The 15,581-nt window shown below is 43.8% G+C and overlaps 1 protein-coding gene across 8 annotated transcripts in view; it reads right to left on the reverse strand.

The window, feature by feature from the left end:
• Positions 1–15,581, reverse strand: part of ADGRL3 (adhesion G protein-coupled receptor L3) — a 2,099,109-nt gene that overhangs the window by 675,845 nt on the left and 1,407,683 nt on the right. For all 8 annotated transcript variants that reach the window (XM_075863876.1, XM_075863871.1, XM_075863866.1 and 5 more), the window contains exon 21: positions 236–361. In XM_075863876.1, the coding sequence (XP_075719991.1) occupies positions 236–361 (126 nt within the window). The remainder of the gene's footprint in view (positions 1–235; positions 362–15,581) is intronic.

The raw sequence follows: 15,581 nt of genomic DNA on the forward strand, positions 1-15,581 counted from the left end.
ATCTCCCAGTACTGTGACACTCTCCGTTGCGACAGGGACCTTCAGGATCTTAGGGATCTGCAAAATCTTTGTGGTGCGCTAACATAGTCAAAACCATGACACACAATTATGTTGTGGTACGCGTAGGTGTTAAAACACAAATTTTAAGCTTCATTCTAATGCATACTGAGACTATAGAAAACTACATGGTGCAATGTATACAATAGTTATACCAATTATTATTTTGATTATATACCTGTGTTCCAGATGAATACCGTCCAGGAGTTTGAGAATTTGATGTCTTTGTTGAACCAACTGAGTTATCTATACTTTTCCCACTACAACAATGACTTCGTAAGCATTTGCCATATTCTTTACGCACCTATAAATAGCATAAACAGAAATGTTCATTATCAGTTTCTAGATATTACATGGTGTTTGACACAATGACTACAAGTTAATTTTCTAGGTCAAGTGTTTAGACAACAGCACACATCTACAAGTTTTCAATCCAAAGGTAAGTTTATTGTCAAAACATCCAGATAAGACCGGCAACATTTCCCATAGTGAGTGGAGGGTCTTTCTCAAGCCTAACAAAATGTCTCTATGCATCATCTTAAATAGTTAAGTGTACAGCATCATGTGATACATTTGAACCAATAATACGTTACATACTGTAGGTATTCAGACAGGAATATACTTAATTAAATAGACATCCAATCTATATAAAAATATCTCAAAGTGATCCATAGTATACATATTATACAAAAACGTCTGTTGATAAACCCCAAAAATTGTTAAATCACTAAAGAAAATAGGAGAGTAGCTCGCCACTCTACAACGTCCATCAGCGTTTCCAGGATCTTACTGCGCATGTCTCCACGCCGGTAAAGTTGTTAATCGTGCCCATATACAGTGAAGGAAATAAGTATTTGATCCCTTGCTGATTTTGTAAGTTTGCCCACTGTCAAAGACATGAACAGTCTAGAATTTTTAGGCTAGGTTAATTTTACCAGTGAGAGATAGATTATATTTAAAAAAAAACTCACATAGTCAAAATTCTATATATTTTTTTGCATTGTGCACAGAGGAATAAGTATTTGATCCCTTTGGCAAACAAGACTTAATACTTGGTGGCAAAACCCTTGTTGGCAAGCACAGCAGTCAGACATTTTTTGTAGTTGATGATGAGGTTTGCACACATGTTAGATGGAATTTTGGCCCACTCCTCTTTGCAGATCATCTGTAAATCATTAAGATTTCGAGGCTGTCGCTTGGCAACTCGGACCTTCAGCTCCCTCCATAAGTTTTCGATGGGATTAAGGTCTGGAGACTGGCTAGGCCACTCCATGACCTTAATGTGCTTCTTTTTGAGCCACTCCTTTGTTGCCTTGGCTGTATGTTTCAGGTCATTGTCGTGCTGGAAGACCCAGCGACGAGCCATTTTTAATGTCTTGGTGGAGGGAAGGAGGTTGTCACTTAGGATTTGACGGCACATGGCTCCATCCATTCTCCCATTGATGCTGTGAAGTAGTCCTGTGCCCTTAGCAGAGAAACACCCCCAAAACATAATGTTTCCACCTCCATGCTTGACAGTGGGGACGGTGTTCTTTGAGTCATAGGCAGCATTTCTCTTCCTCCAAACACGACGAGTTGAGTTAATGCCAAAGAGCTCAATTTTAGTCTCATCTGACCACAGCACCTTCTCCCAATCACTCTCAGAATCATCCAGATGTTCATTTGCAAACTTCAGACGTGCCTGTACATGTGCCTTCTTGAGCAGGGGGACCTTGCGGGCACTGCAGGATTTTAATCCATTACGGCGTAATGTGTTACCAATGGTTTTCTTGGTGACTGTGGTCCCAGCTGCCTTGAGATCATTAACAAGTTCCCCCCGTGTAGTTTTCGGCTGAGCTCGCACCTTCCTCAGGATCAAGGATACCCCACGAGGTGAGATTTTGCATGGAGCCCCAGATCGATGTCGATTGACAGTCATTTTGTATGTCTTCCATTTTCTTACTATTGCACCAACAGTTGTCTCCTTCTCACCCAGCGTCTTACTTATGGTTTTGTAGCCCATTCCAGCCTTGTGCAGGTCTATGATCTTGTCCCTGACATCCTTAGAAAGCTCTTTGGTCTTGCCCATGTTGTAGAGGTTAGAGTCAGACTGATTCATTGAGTCTGTGGACAGGAGTCTTTTATACAGGTGACCATTTAAGACAGCTGTCTTTAATGCAGGCACCAAGTTGATTTGGAGCGTGTAACTGGTCTGGAGTAGGCTGAACTCTTAATGGTTGGTAGGGGATCAAATACTTATTTCTCTGTGCACAATGCAAATAAATATATATAATTTTGACTATGTGATTTTCTGTTTTTTTTTAATATAATCTATCTCTCACTGGTAAAATTAACCTAGTCTAAAAATTCGAGACTGTTCATGTCTTTGACAGTGGGCAAACTTACAAAATCAGCAAGGGATCAAATACTTATTTCCTTCACTGTATCTGAACTGGCATCTGGCGATTATCAAGTAAAGATAACCCTCTATTTACAATGATCATTAATTGTCCCAATGCTCAATGAAGATTCAATAGCTGGAAGATCATATTTCATGAGATAGCTGGCTCGTAACATACTATGGTAGAGGACGCCATAACTAGGCAACAGAGAACACGTGATCCCTGGCGAGCAATAAGATAGGAAAGGAGGGATTGCAGTCTTTTAGCAACACCTTCTTACCTTTATGACAATACCTATAGAGGGATCATCCCAAATGCTGTAGTTCGAATGAATCGCTTGCAACCCAAGCTTCAAACATCTTATACGAAGACTTGGCAAATGCCCTCAAATTTTAAACAATAATAATATAAGAAACCACAGAAGGTGTACACCACCAATTAATGGACCGTAAATTGTAAGGGGAAGGGAAAAGGTAGAAAAGTGTGTGGATATGTTACAATTGCTATTAAAATATAATCTTTATTAATTAATGATCATATAAAAAAATCACTAATTGGTATAAATCTGCCGAATGCAGAGACACCTATTTCTGCATTCTAAGGGACAATCGGCCCTAGTGTCCAATATATGACCAACCGTGCTGTACTATAGTTGTCTCATAGATATTGACCGTTGATGGTATAGGTGCCTATTGTGATGGAATATATATATATATACACTACCGTTCAAAAGTTTAGGGTCACTTAGAAATTTCCTTATTTTTGAAAGAAAAGTACAGTTTTTTTCAATGAATATAACATTAAATTAATCAGAAATACACTCTATACATTGTTCATGTGCTAAATGACTATTCTAGCTGCAAACGTCTGGTTTTTAATGCACTATCTACATAGGTGTATAGAGGCCCATTTCCAGCAACCATCACTCCAGTGTTCTAATGGTACATTGTGTTTGCTAACTGTGTTAGAACGCTAATGGATGATTAGAAAACACTTGAAAACCCTTGTGCAATTATGTTCGCACCGCTTTAAACAGTTTTGCTGTGTGGAGGAGCTATAAAACTGACTTTCCTTTGAGCTAGTTGAGAATCTGGAGCATTACGTTTGTGGGTTCGATTAAACTCTCAAAATAGCTAGAAAAAGAGAGCTTTCATGTGAAACTCGACAGTCTATTCTTGTTCTTAGAAATGAAGGCTATTCCATGCGAGAAATTGCCAAGAAACCGAAGATTTCCTACAACGGTGTGTACTACTCCCTTCAGAGGACAGCACACACAGGCTCTAACCGGAGTAGAAAGAGAAGTGGGAGGCCCCGCTGCACAACTGAGCAACAAGACAAGTACATTAGAGTCTCTAGTTTGAGAAAGAGACGCCTCACAGGTCTTCAACTAGCAGCTTCATTAAATAGTACCCGCAAAACGACAGTGTCAACGTCTACAGTGAAGAGGCGACTCCGGGATGCTGGCCTTCAGGGCAGAGTGGCAAAGAAAAAGCCATATCTGAGACTGGCTAATAAAAGGAAAAGATTAATATAGGCAAAAGCACACAGACATTGGACAGAGGAAGATTGGAAAAAAGTGTTATGGACAGACGAATCGAAGTTTGAGGTGTTTGGATCACACAGAAGAAAATTTGTGAGACGCAGAACAACTGAAAAGATGCTGGAAGAGTGCCTGACGCCATCTGTCAAGCATGGTGGAGGTAATGTGATGGTCTGGGGTTGCTTTGGTGCTGGTAAAGTGGGAGATTTGTACAAGGTTAAAGGGATTTTGAATAAGGAGGGCTATCACTCCATTTTGCAACGCCATGCCATACCCTGTGGACAGCGCTTGATTGGAGCCAATTTCATCCTACAACAGGACAATGACCCAAAGCAGACCTCCAAATTATGCAAGAACTATTTAGGGAAGAAGCAGGCAGCTGGTATTCTATCTGTAATGGAGTGGCCAGCGCAGTCACCAGATCTCAACCCCATAGAGCTGTTGTAGGAGCAGCTTGACCGTATGGTACGCAAGAAGTGCCCATCAAGCCAATCCAACATGTGGGAGGGGCTTCTGGAAGCATGGGGTGAAATTTCTCCCGATTACCTCAGCAAATTAACAGCTAGAATGCCAAAGGTCTGCAATGCTGTGATTGCTGCAAATGGAGCATTCTTTGACGAAAGCAAAGTTTGAAGAAGAAAATTATTATTTCAAATAAAAATCATTATTTCTAACCTTGTCAATGTCTTGACTTTATTTTCTAGTCATTTTGCAACTCATTTGATAAATATAAGTGTGAGTTTTCATGGAAAACACAAAATTGTCTGGGTGACCCCAAACTTTTGAACGGTAGTGTATATATATATATATATATATATATATATATATATATATGGCACTTATCCACACCTTGGCTAAAATGGGACCACATTTATCTACACTTGGTTATATAAGGTATGGGCTGGTTGTCTTGCGACTTTTATACTAAGAATGATCATAAAAAGTATGCTGATTCAGAATTACTGCTCGATGACCGTAATGGTGTAGTGCATAGAATGGCGCTAAATTAAACCTGATATGCACAGCTGGAATTGCCGTAGGTGCTCTATTTTGACATTATATTTATTAGCCAAGGCAAATAGAGTTGCAGTTGAATCCGTGAGCCTCTCACCCTATGAATATATGCTACAGAAAACACTCTAAATATGTGTCAGGTCATTGAGCACTGCTCACTGTTCGCCAACATAGAACTTCCTCTGCTCGTGTGCTGAACAGAGGAAGCGAGAGAGCAGGCTAGATGAGAGCTGTGTGTAATACTACTCTCTTGCTCTGTACTGACTCCGCTTGTGTGCAGAGCGGGGGCAACCGGGTGGCTTGAGTGAGAGCTGGACCGAAGCTTGGAGTGAGACGAACAGTTAGCCCTTTAACCCCTTCCCGACATTTGTCGTAAGTATACGTCATGGAAAGCCAGTGCTTCCCGCAAAATATCGTATACTTACGACAAATGTTTGGCACCGGCTCAGAAGCTCAGAGTCGGTGCCATAATCGCCGGATCTCAGCTGTATCTGACAGCTGACATCCGGCTGTAATGGTGGGGACCAAAATTAGCTTCGATCCCCGCCATTAACCCCTTAAGTGCAGCGCTCAAACGAGAGTGCTGCACTTAAGGTGTTTGCAGCTCATCGGAACCCCAGCAATGAAATTGCCGGGTTTCCGGTGGCTGCAATGGCAACCGGAGGCCTAATACTGGCCTCCCGGTCTGCCTAGCATGGAAGCCGGACAAGATCCGCCCGGCGACGGAGCCTGATCGTCTTCCGTAGCTGCCGGCAAGATGGCGCCGGGTCAGGAGCTGATCCGGCGTCATCAGCGGTGGAAGTCAGCTGTATGTTACAGCTGACATCCACCTGTAATGGCAGGAACCGGAGCTATCTCCGATCTCTGCCATTAACCTCTTTGATGCAGCAATTGAAAGCGATTGCTGCATCGTAGCGGTTACTAGCAGATCGCCAGCCCTGACAGGCAATCAGGACTGGCGACTGCTGCTATGGCAACAGGAGACACAATGGTCTCCTGCTCTGCCATTACGGAAGCCGATTCAGGCCCCGCCGGGAGGCGAAGCCTTATCGGCTTGCTGTCAGTGAAGGACTGACAGATCTAATACATTGCACTACGTAGGTAGTGCAGTGTATTAGAAAAAAAAAATAAGTTGGACCTTCAAGTCCCCTAGTGGTATCAAAATATTATATTATTTATTGCACGCGGTGAACAGCGTAAAAAAAAAACGTACAAAACTTTACCAGAGTTTCTGTTCTTTTGGTCACTTTGCCCTACAAATATAGGAATAAAATGTGATCAAAAAGTCGCACGTATCCAAAAATGGTACCTATAAAAACTATAGCTCGTCCCGCAAAAAACAAGCCCTCATACAGCTCCGTCGACAAAAAAATTGAAAAGTTATGGTTCTCACAACTTGGCGACAGAAAAAAATCCATTCTTTTTACAAAAGTAATTTTATTGTGCAAAAAGTTGTAAAACATAAAAAAGTGCTATAAAATAGGTATCGTCGGAATTGTACTGACCCGCAGAATAAAGTTAACATGTAATTTATAACGCATGGTAAACGCTGTATAAAAAAAACTAAAAAAGCTGTGCCAGAATTGCCTTTTTTTGTTTAACTGGCATCCCAAAAAATAGGATAAAAGGTGATCAAAAAGTTGCATGTACCCCAAAATGGTACCAATAACTACAGCTCGTCCCACAACAAACCAGCCCTCATACCACTACGTCTATGAAAAATAAAATTAGTTAAGGCTCCAATAAGTCAGAAATAAAAAAATATGCAGTTGTGCAGGTCCGAGGGGAACAATACTTCTGTTTCAAGAGGCGATTTATCAAGGACCTAAAATTAGGGAACCAGGAAGGGTAGGGCCCAAACATATCTGCTGGAATCGAGGATGCCCATATTATACCAGGACAACACTTTCCAGCAAAATTCCCCAAACTGCAAAGGTTGGACCAAAAGGGGCATAAGAAAGGACGCCATATATCAGTGCGACACCGGCCTGTGCAGAAAGGATTCACAGCGTAACACACATCTATGGATCATTTTATTATTTTATTATTTTTTTACCCCATTATTATACCACCTGACTATGCCCCTTATATACTCTGCCCAGCTTACATGTACCCTCACATTATAAACGGAAACACCAGTAATACTCAAACAAAACTACTACCAAGCAAAATCCGCTCTCCAAAAGCCAAATGGCGCTCCCTCCACTCTGAACCCTACAATGTGCCCAAACAGTAGTTTCCTTCCACATATATGGCATCGTCATACCCGGGAGAACCCTTTTAACAATTTTTGGGGTGTGTGTCTCCAGCGTCATAAGCTGGGCATGACATATTTGCCACTCAATGGTATATCTAGGGAAAAATATAAATTTTTAATTTGCACCATCCGCAGTGCAATCATTTATGGAAAAGACCTGTGGGGTGAAAATGCTCACTACACCCCTTAATAAATGCCTTGAGGGGTGCAGTTTCCATAATGGGGTCACTTCTCATGGGTTTCTTATTATTATTTCACATCAGAGCCTCTGCAATTGTGAACCAATACTTTGTAAATCGCCAAATTAGGCCTCAATTTGACATGGTACGCTTTCACTCCTGAGCCTGGTCGAATGTCCAGGCAAAAGATTAGTGTCACATGTAGGGTGATTCTAAAACCAGAAAAACCCAGCGTAATAATTAGAGAGTTGTCTTGTTATGGTGGCACAAGCTGTGCACCACATATTGGCATATCTATGGAAAAAAATCCCATTTTCACTCTGCAACATCAAGTGCACACTAATTTCTACAAAGCACCTGCAGGGTTAAAATGCTTACTACACCCCTAGGTAAATGCATTGAGGGTGTAGTTTCCAAAATTGGGTCACTTCTGGGGGGTTTCCACTGTTTTGGGCCCACAGGCACCCAGAAACCAATCCAGCAACATCTGAACTCCAAATGGCGGTCCTTCCCTTCTGAGCCCTGCCGTTTGCCCAAACAGCAGTTTATGACCACATATGGGGTATTGCCGTACTCGGGAGAAATTGCTTTACAAATGTTGGGTTCTTTTTTGCCTTTATTTGTTGAGAAAATGAAAAAATTTGCGCTAAAGCTACGTCTTATTGAAGAAAAAGGATTGTTTTTATTTTCACTGCCCAATTCTAATAAATTCTATGAAACATCTGGGGGGTCAAAATGCTTACTACACCACTAGATGAATTCCTAAAGAGGTGTAGTTTCCTAAACTGAGTCACTTATTGGGCGTTTTGTCCCCTCAGGGGCTTTGCAAATGTGACCTGGCCTCCGCAAACCATTCCTGCTAAATGTGATCTCCAAAAGCCAAATAGCGCTCTTCCCCTTCTAAGCCCTGCCGTGTGTCCAAACAGTTATTACCACATGTGGGGTATTGTTTTACTTGGGAGAAATTGCTTTACAAATTTTATGGTGCTTTTTCTCCTTCAGTCTTTGTGGAAATTAGAAAAAATTAGCTAAACCTACATTTTCTTTGAAAAAATTTATTTTCAGGGCCTATTTCCAATAATTTCTGTAGAAAACCTGTGCGGTCAAAATGCTCACTGTACCCCTAGATAATTTCCTTGAGGTGTGTAGTATCCCAGATGGGGTCGCTTTTGGGGGATTTTTACTGTTTTGGCTCCGCAAGAGCCGTTCAAACCTGACATGGTGCCTAAAATATATTCTAACAAAAATTTCCAACTGGGCGTGTATTGTGTTCGTTACATCTGGGCATTTTTACTTGTTTTACTAGCTGGGTGTTGTGAATAGAAGTGTATGATGCTGACGAATCAGCGTCATCCACTTCTCTTCGTTACCACCCAGCTTCTGACAGTTCACAGACACACAGCGTGTCCTCGCTCATCCGACGCGATGAAGTTCCTGTGGGAGGAAGTGAGTGACGTCACAGCGTGATCTCGCGAGGACACGCTGTGTGTCTGTGCACTGCCAGAAGCTGGGTGGTAACGAAGAGAAGTTGATGATGCTGATTCGTCAGCATCATACACTTCTATTCACAACGCCCAGCTAGTAAAATAAAAGTAAAAACGCCCAGATGTAACGAACACAATACACGCCCAGTTGGACATAACTTTAAACACGCCCAGTTGTACATGAGAAAGGCTCATTTGCAGAAATATAAAAATGGTAATAACTTGGCCAAAAATGCTCGTTTTTGAAAAAAAAAAAAACGTTACTGTTATCTACATTGCAGCGCCGATCTGCTGCAATAGGAGATAGGGGTTTGAAAATCTGGTGACAGAGCCTCTTTAATTTTTGTGGGGAATGTAAGGGGGTGATACTGCCCTATTTAAATTTAACTGTATTCCCTGTGTATTTTTTATGTTGGTTGGTACTTTTATTCTGTTTAGTGTATCCCTGCCATGTTATTAGCAGCCACTAGGTGTCACTGCAGAACCAGTGTTAAGAGATAGAGTTTAAACCTAAAAACGAACCGAAATGGGACATAGCCCTTAGAAAAGTAATGTACTCCAAAAATAAAAGTACAAAAAATCTTTATTGAATATAATAACAAATGACAAAAAAGAGATATGATACAATAAATACAACCGAAATGGGACATAGCCCTTAGAAAAGTAATGTACTCCAAAAATAAAAGTACAAAAAATCTTTATTGAATATAAACCGAAATGGGACATAGCCCTTAGAAAAGTAATGTACTCCTAAAATAAAAGTACAAAAAATCTTTATTGAATATAGATTTATTTATTTTTTTAAGAGATAGAGTTGTCTAACAGAAAGTGCAGGACTGGGTGTGCGATGTAAAACATGTGTGGAGAGAGGAGGCTCAGGGGAGGACACTGAGAGGAGCCAGAACCAGGAGGAGTGGGGAACAGCACTGGAGCAGAGGATCGGTGAGCGAGATAAAGCCACCCCAGCGAAGGTACCAATAGGAAAAAGCTGAACTGGAACAGGGAGAGGAGCCATTGAGCTGGCCAGCACCTCAGATAAGTGCCCTGTCTAAACTGGTGCTCACACTGTTCATGGCGGTCTGTGTGAGAACGTGTACTGCTGAGAATTACTTCAGAGGACTGTGTTCGCTGATTAATCTGGACTAGTGCATCATTCTCTCACTGCTGCTCCTCTTCTTTGCATTTTGAAAACCGTTTCCCTGAGCTGAAGAAACAGAGAATATATTTGCAATGTTGAGTAGAGGTTTGTGCTAAACTGTTTAAGTGGATGAAAAGTTACTTCATTGGGAGTAGACAGTTCTTAAAGGGACAGGGTGACGAACAACCCAGGACGTGTTGATGGACAAATAACGGATAGACTCTCGCACCTGTACCCTAAACTTTGGTTGCGTTCCTAGGCGTGCCCGATCCCTATTGACTGCCAGCTGAGGGCGGGAGAGTGAGGACGCGAAAGGTAGCGGTTAGCGCCGCCATGACCCACGGCGGTCCCGGAAGGTTCGAGTAGTAATTCTGATACCCAGGACGCAGTCAGGGGACGAGAGTGTAACTCTTACCCCTGAATATTCTCACAGTAGCGGGTAGCTGCTGCCGTGAATGTCAGAGGGTAACGTGGGATCAGGCACAAGCTCTCTCAGGGGGACTCCAGCGGGATCGATGTCCCAACCTCCGTTTCCTCCTTGTCTGCTCCCAAAAGTAGGACAAACATACAATAATTGTGTTCTTGGATTTACAGCAAAAGAATAGAAGTGAGAGCCTGTGTTGAATTCATCTTTTCACTTCACACCACCCCAACAGGCGAGCTGTAGTTTTCACCGATACGATTTCGTGGTATATGCGACTTTTTTTTATCACTTTTTATTTATTTTTTGTTTTTTTTGTAGCCATGGTGACCAAAAAAAGCAATTTCTGTATTTTATAATTTTATTTTGTTACGGCGTTCACCGAGCGGGTTACACAAAGCTAGATTGTGATAGTTTGGACTTTTACGGACACAGCGATACCAGTTATGTTAACTTTTTATATTTTTTTTTTACATTACTGTAGGGGAAAAATGGGAAAAGGGTAGTTTTTTTGAACTTTTAATACAAATTTTTTTTTTTAAACATAAAGAAAAACTAACTGTTTTTTACTTTTTTTTATTAGTCCCCCCTAGGAGACTTGAACCAGCGATCGTTGGATCACTTGCATGATATACTGCAATACTAAGTTATTGTGGTATATCGAGATACTGATAATCTCCTTTGAAGCCCTGCCAGAAGCAGTGCTTTAAAGAAGTACAAAGTGTCACAATCTGTGGGCATGTGGACCCACTGGGCCGTACCGCCGTAGCGGTATAGCAGCTGGCCAAACAGGGTACAAAGTCAATGTCTATTGTTCGTATAAAGGTACCTGTGGCAATTCAGACAGTAGCAATGGTTGGATGGAACTCTGGCAGCAGGCAGACAAAAGGTGCAGAGAAACACAGCGGGTGTAGTAGGCGACACTACACGACTCCAACTCCGTATAGCACAGGAACACCGTAGCACGGGAAACAGGATACAGGTAGCAGGAATGGGAACACTGGAACTGGTAAACACTCAAGAAACCATTTGCAAGATAGAAACGGGTAGATACAAACACGCTCCGGCAATGCAGGCCCTTCTTATAGTCCAGGGTGATCTGGGAGCAATCAGCTCAATCTCACACGTGTGTGCTCTGGCTCCTTAAGGCTGGACTGAGCTCGCGAGCGCACCCTAGTGGTCATTGCGGAACAGGACGGCCGCATGTGCAGACATCTCTGGAGAGAAGGGCGTCGACAGGATGGGAGGAGTTTCGTGGTCAGCGACCTCTGATGTTACACAAAGTTGGCAGACCTGGAGGCCTTTATTAGATCCATTTTAACCGGCCGATCATGCAACGGTGGGGGACAACGTGATGGCGTGTTTGAGGGCACCCCCCCCTGATCCCAACAATTTAAATATCGCAGACATGATTGACTAAGGCCTTTAAGGCGTTAAACGGGCTGAATGAAAGTGAACTTTGATTACGCTCGCTGGAGTGAGGTGTCAGCTGTGTAAATTTTCTGTTTTACCCCGTCGCCTAGGGCGGGTCGTTGCAATTAGGCAGGGACAGAGTGGCGGGTAGATTAGGGCTCACTTGTCCGTTTCCCTACCCCCATCATTACATAATCACAAGCCCATATACCTAGTCTACCCTGGTCCCTCACACTACTATGGACCCCCTTGAGACCCTGGCTCAGCAAATGCAGGGTCTCTCCCTACAGGTCCAGGCCCAGGCTCAGAGGGTCAACCAGCCTGACGCTACCATGGTAGTGCCCCTCACCTCACCTCTTGAACCCCACCTCAAGTTGCCTGACCGGTTCTCAGGGGACCGGAAGACTTTTCTCTCTTTTCGGGAGAGTTGTAGGCTCTATTTTCGCTTAAAGCCTCACTCCTCAGGTTCTGAGAACCAGCGGGTGGGTATAATTATGTCCCGGCTCCAGGAAGGGCCCCAAGAATGGCCTTCTCCTTGGCTCCTGATGCCCCTGAACTTTCCTCCGTTGATCTTTTATTTTCTGCACTCGGACTCATTTATGACGAGACTGACAGGACTGCCTTTGCTGAGAGTAAACTGGTGACCTTACGTCAGGGTAAGAGACCTGTTGAGGAGTATTGTTCTGACTTTAGGAAGTGGTGCGTAGCTTCTCGGTGGAATGACCCTGCCTTAAGGTGCCAGTTTAGGTTGGGTCTGTCGAACTCCCTGAAAGACCTGCTAATTAGCTATCCCTTTTCTGACTCCCTAGACCAGGTTATGGCTTTAGCGGTACGACTTGACCGACGTCTCATGGAACCACAACTTGAACGTTTTTGTGTTTTCCACTCTGACTCCCCCATGATGCCTCCCGAGGTCCCGTTGCTTCGCTCTTCCACGGAAGACTCGGAGGTACCTATGCAACTCGGGGCCTCCATGTCCCCCCGACAACACAGAGAGTTCCACAGGAAGAATGGTCTCTGCTTCTATTGTGGGGATGACAAGCATCAAGTGAACACCTGTCCTAGGCGTAAGAATAAGCAGCCAGAAAACTTCCGCGCCTAAGTGATCATCGGGGAGGTCACTTGGGCGCACACGTATTTCCCGTAAATATGAAACTTAATAAAATCTTGCTTCCCTTTCAGGTCTCTTTTGGTGGTAGGTCTGCTACCGGCAGTGCCTTCGTGGATTCAGGGTCTTCTGCTAATATCATGTCTGTGGAATTTGCTATGTCTCTAGCTATGCCTTTAACTGATTTGCCTAAACCTGTCCCGGTAGTGGGTATCGACTCCACTCCTCTTGCTAATGGTTATTTTACACAGCATACCCCTGTTTTTGAACTCCTTGTTGGCTCCATGCATTTGGAGCAGTGCTCTGTACTGTTGATGCAGGGATTATCGTCCGATTTGGTTTTAGACCTTCCCTGGTTGCAGTTGCATAATCCCACGTTTGACTGGAATACTGGGGAGCTTACCAAATGGGGTAATGAATGCTTGACGTCATGTTTTTCTGTTAATTCAATTTCACCCCCTGAGGAGGTGAACACGCTACCTGAGTTTGTGAAGGACTTCGCTGATGTTTTCTCTAAGGAGGCCTCCGAAGTGTTACCTCCTCATAGAGAATACGATTGCGCTATCGATTTGGTACCAGGAGCTAAGCTCCCTAAGGGTAGGATATTTAATCTCTCTTGCCCCGAACGTGAAGCCATGAGAGAGTATATCCAGGAATGCCTGGCCAAGGGTTACATTCGCCCCTCTACTTCTCCGGTAGGTGCTGGCTTCTTCTTCGTAGGGAAGAAGGATGGTGGTTTTAGGCCATGCATTGACTACCGTAACTTGAATAAGGTCACTGCAAGGAACCAGTATCCCCTTCCTTTGATTCCTGATCTCTTTAATCAGGTTCAGGGGGCCCAATGGTTCTCTAAGTTTGATCTACGGGGGGCGTATAACCTTATCCGCATCAAAGAGGGGGATGAGTGGAAGACTGCGTTTAACACGCCCGAAGGTCATTTCGAATACCTCGTCATGCCCTTTGGGTTGTGTAATGCTCCCGCGGTCTTCCAGAATTTCATAAATGAGATTTTAAGAGATTACCTGGGGGTATTTCTTGTAGTGTACCTTGATGACATACTTGTGTTTTCCAAGGACTGGTCCTCCCTCATTGAGAATGTCAGGAAGGTGCTCCAGGTCCTTCGGGAAAACAAACTGTTTGCGAAGACCGAAAAATGTGTGTTTGGGGTGCAGGAGATATCATTTTTGGGTCAAATCCTCACTCCTCATGAATTCCGCATGGACCCCGCCAAGGTCCAGGCTGTGGCGGAATGGGTCCAACCTGCCTCCCTGAAGGCGTTACAGTGTTTCTTGTGGTTCGCTAATTATTACAGGAGATTTATTGCTAACTTCTCGGTCATCGCTATGCCTCTTACGGACCTCACTCGCAAAGGTGCTGATCTCCTCCACTGGCCTCCTGAGGCTGCCCAGGCTTTTGAGGTCCTTAAGAAGTGCTTTATCTCGGCCCCGGTGCTGGTTCAGCCCAACCAAATGGAGCCATTTATCGTGGAGGTTGACGCATCCGAGGTAGGAGTGGGGGCTGTCTTGTCCCAGGGTACCAGGTCCCTCACCCATCTCCGTCCCTGTGCCTACTTCTCCAGGAAGTTTTCACCCACTGAGAGTAACTATGATATTGGCAACCGCAAACTCTTAGCCATTAAATGGGCATTTGAAGAGTGGCGCCACTTCCTGGAGGGGGCTAGGCATCAGGTAACGGTCCTTACCAACCTCAAGAATCTGGTTTTCCTAGAATCTGCCCGGAGGCTAAACCTGAGACAAGCTCGATAGGCGCTATTTTTTACCAGATTCAACTTTTTGGTTACCTATAGGGCTGGTTCTAAAAATATTAAGGCTGATGCACTGTCGCGTAACTTCATGGCCAGCCCTCCTTCGGAGGAGGATCCTGCTTGTATTTTGCCTCCAGGTATAATCATTTCCTCTATTGATTCTGATTTAGTCTCTGAAATTGTGGCTGGTCAAGGTTCAGCTCCCGTGAACCTTCCTGAGAACAAGCTGTTTGTTCCCCTGCAATTCCGGCTAAGGGTACTTAGGGAAAATCATGACTCCGCACTATCTGGTCATCCAGGCATCCTGGGTACCAAGCACCTCATTGCCAGAAACTATTGGTGGCCTGGGTTGCCTAAAGACGTCAAGGCCTACGTTGCCGCTTGTGAGGTTTGTGCTAGGTCCAAGACTCCCAGGTCCCGACCAGTGGGCTTACTACGTTCTTTGCCCATTCCCCAGAGACCTTGGACCCATATCTCCATGGATTTTATCACCGATTTGCCTCCATCTCAAGGCAAGTCGGTGGTGTGGGTTGTAGTAGACCGCTTTAGTAAGATGTGCCACTTTGTGCCCCTCAAGAAACTACCCAATGCTAAGACGTTAGCTACCTTGTTTGTCAAACACATCCTGCGTCTCCATGGGGTCCCTGTCAATATTGTTTCGGACAGAGGGGTACAATTTGTTTAATTGTTTTGGAGAGCCTTCTGTAAAAAGTTGGATATTGATCTGAACTTCTCCTCTGCCTTCCATCCTGAAACTAATGGCCAAACTGAGAGGACTAATCAGTCTCTAGAACAATATTTAAGGTGTTTTATCTCTGACTGTC

This window comes from Rhinoderma darwinii, chromosome 1 (assembly GCF_050947455.1).
Source record: "Rhinoderma darwinii isolate aRhiDar2 chromosome 1, aRhiDar2.hap1, whole genome shotgun sequence".
In the NCBI taxonomy this organism is placed as follows: Eukaryota; Metazoa; Chordata; class Amphibia; order Anura; family Rhinodermatidae; genus Rhinoderma; species Rhinoderma darwinii.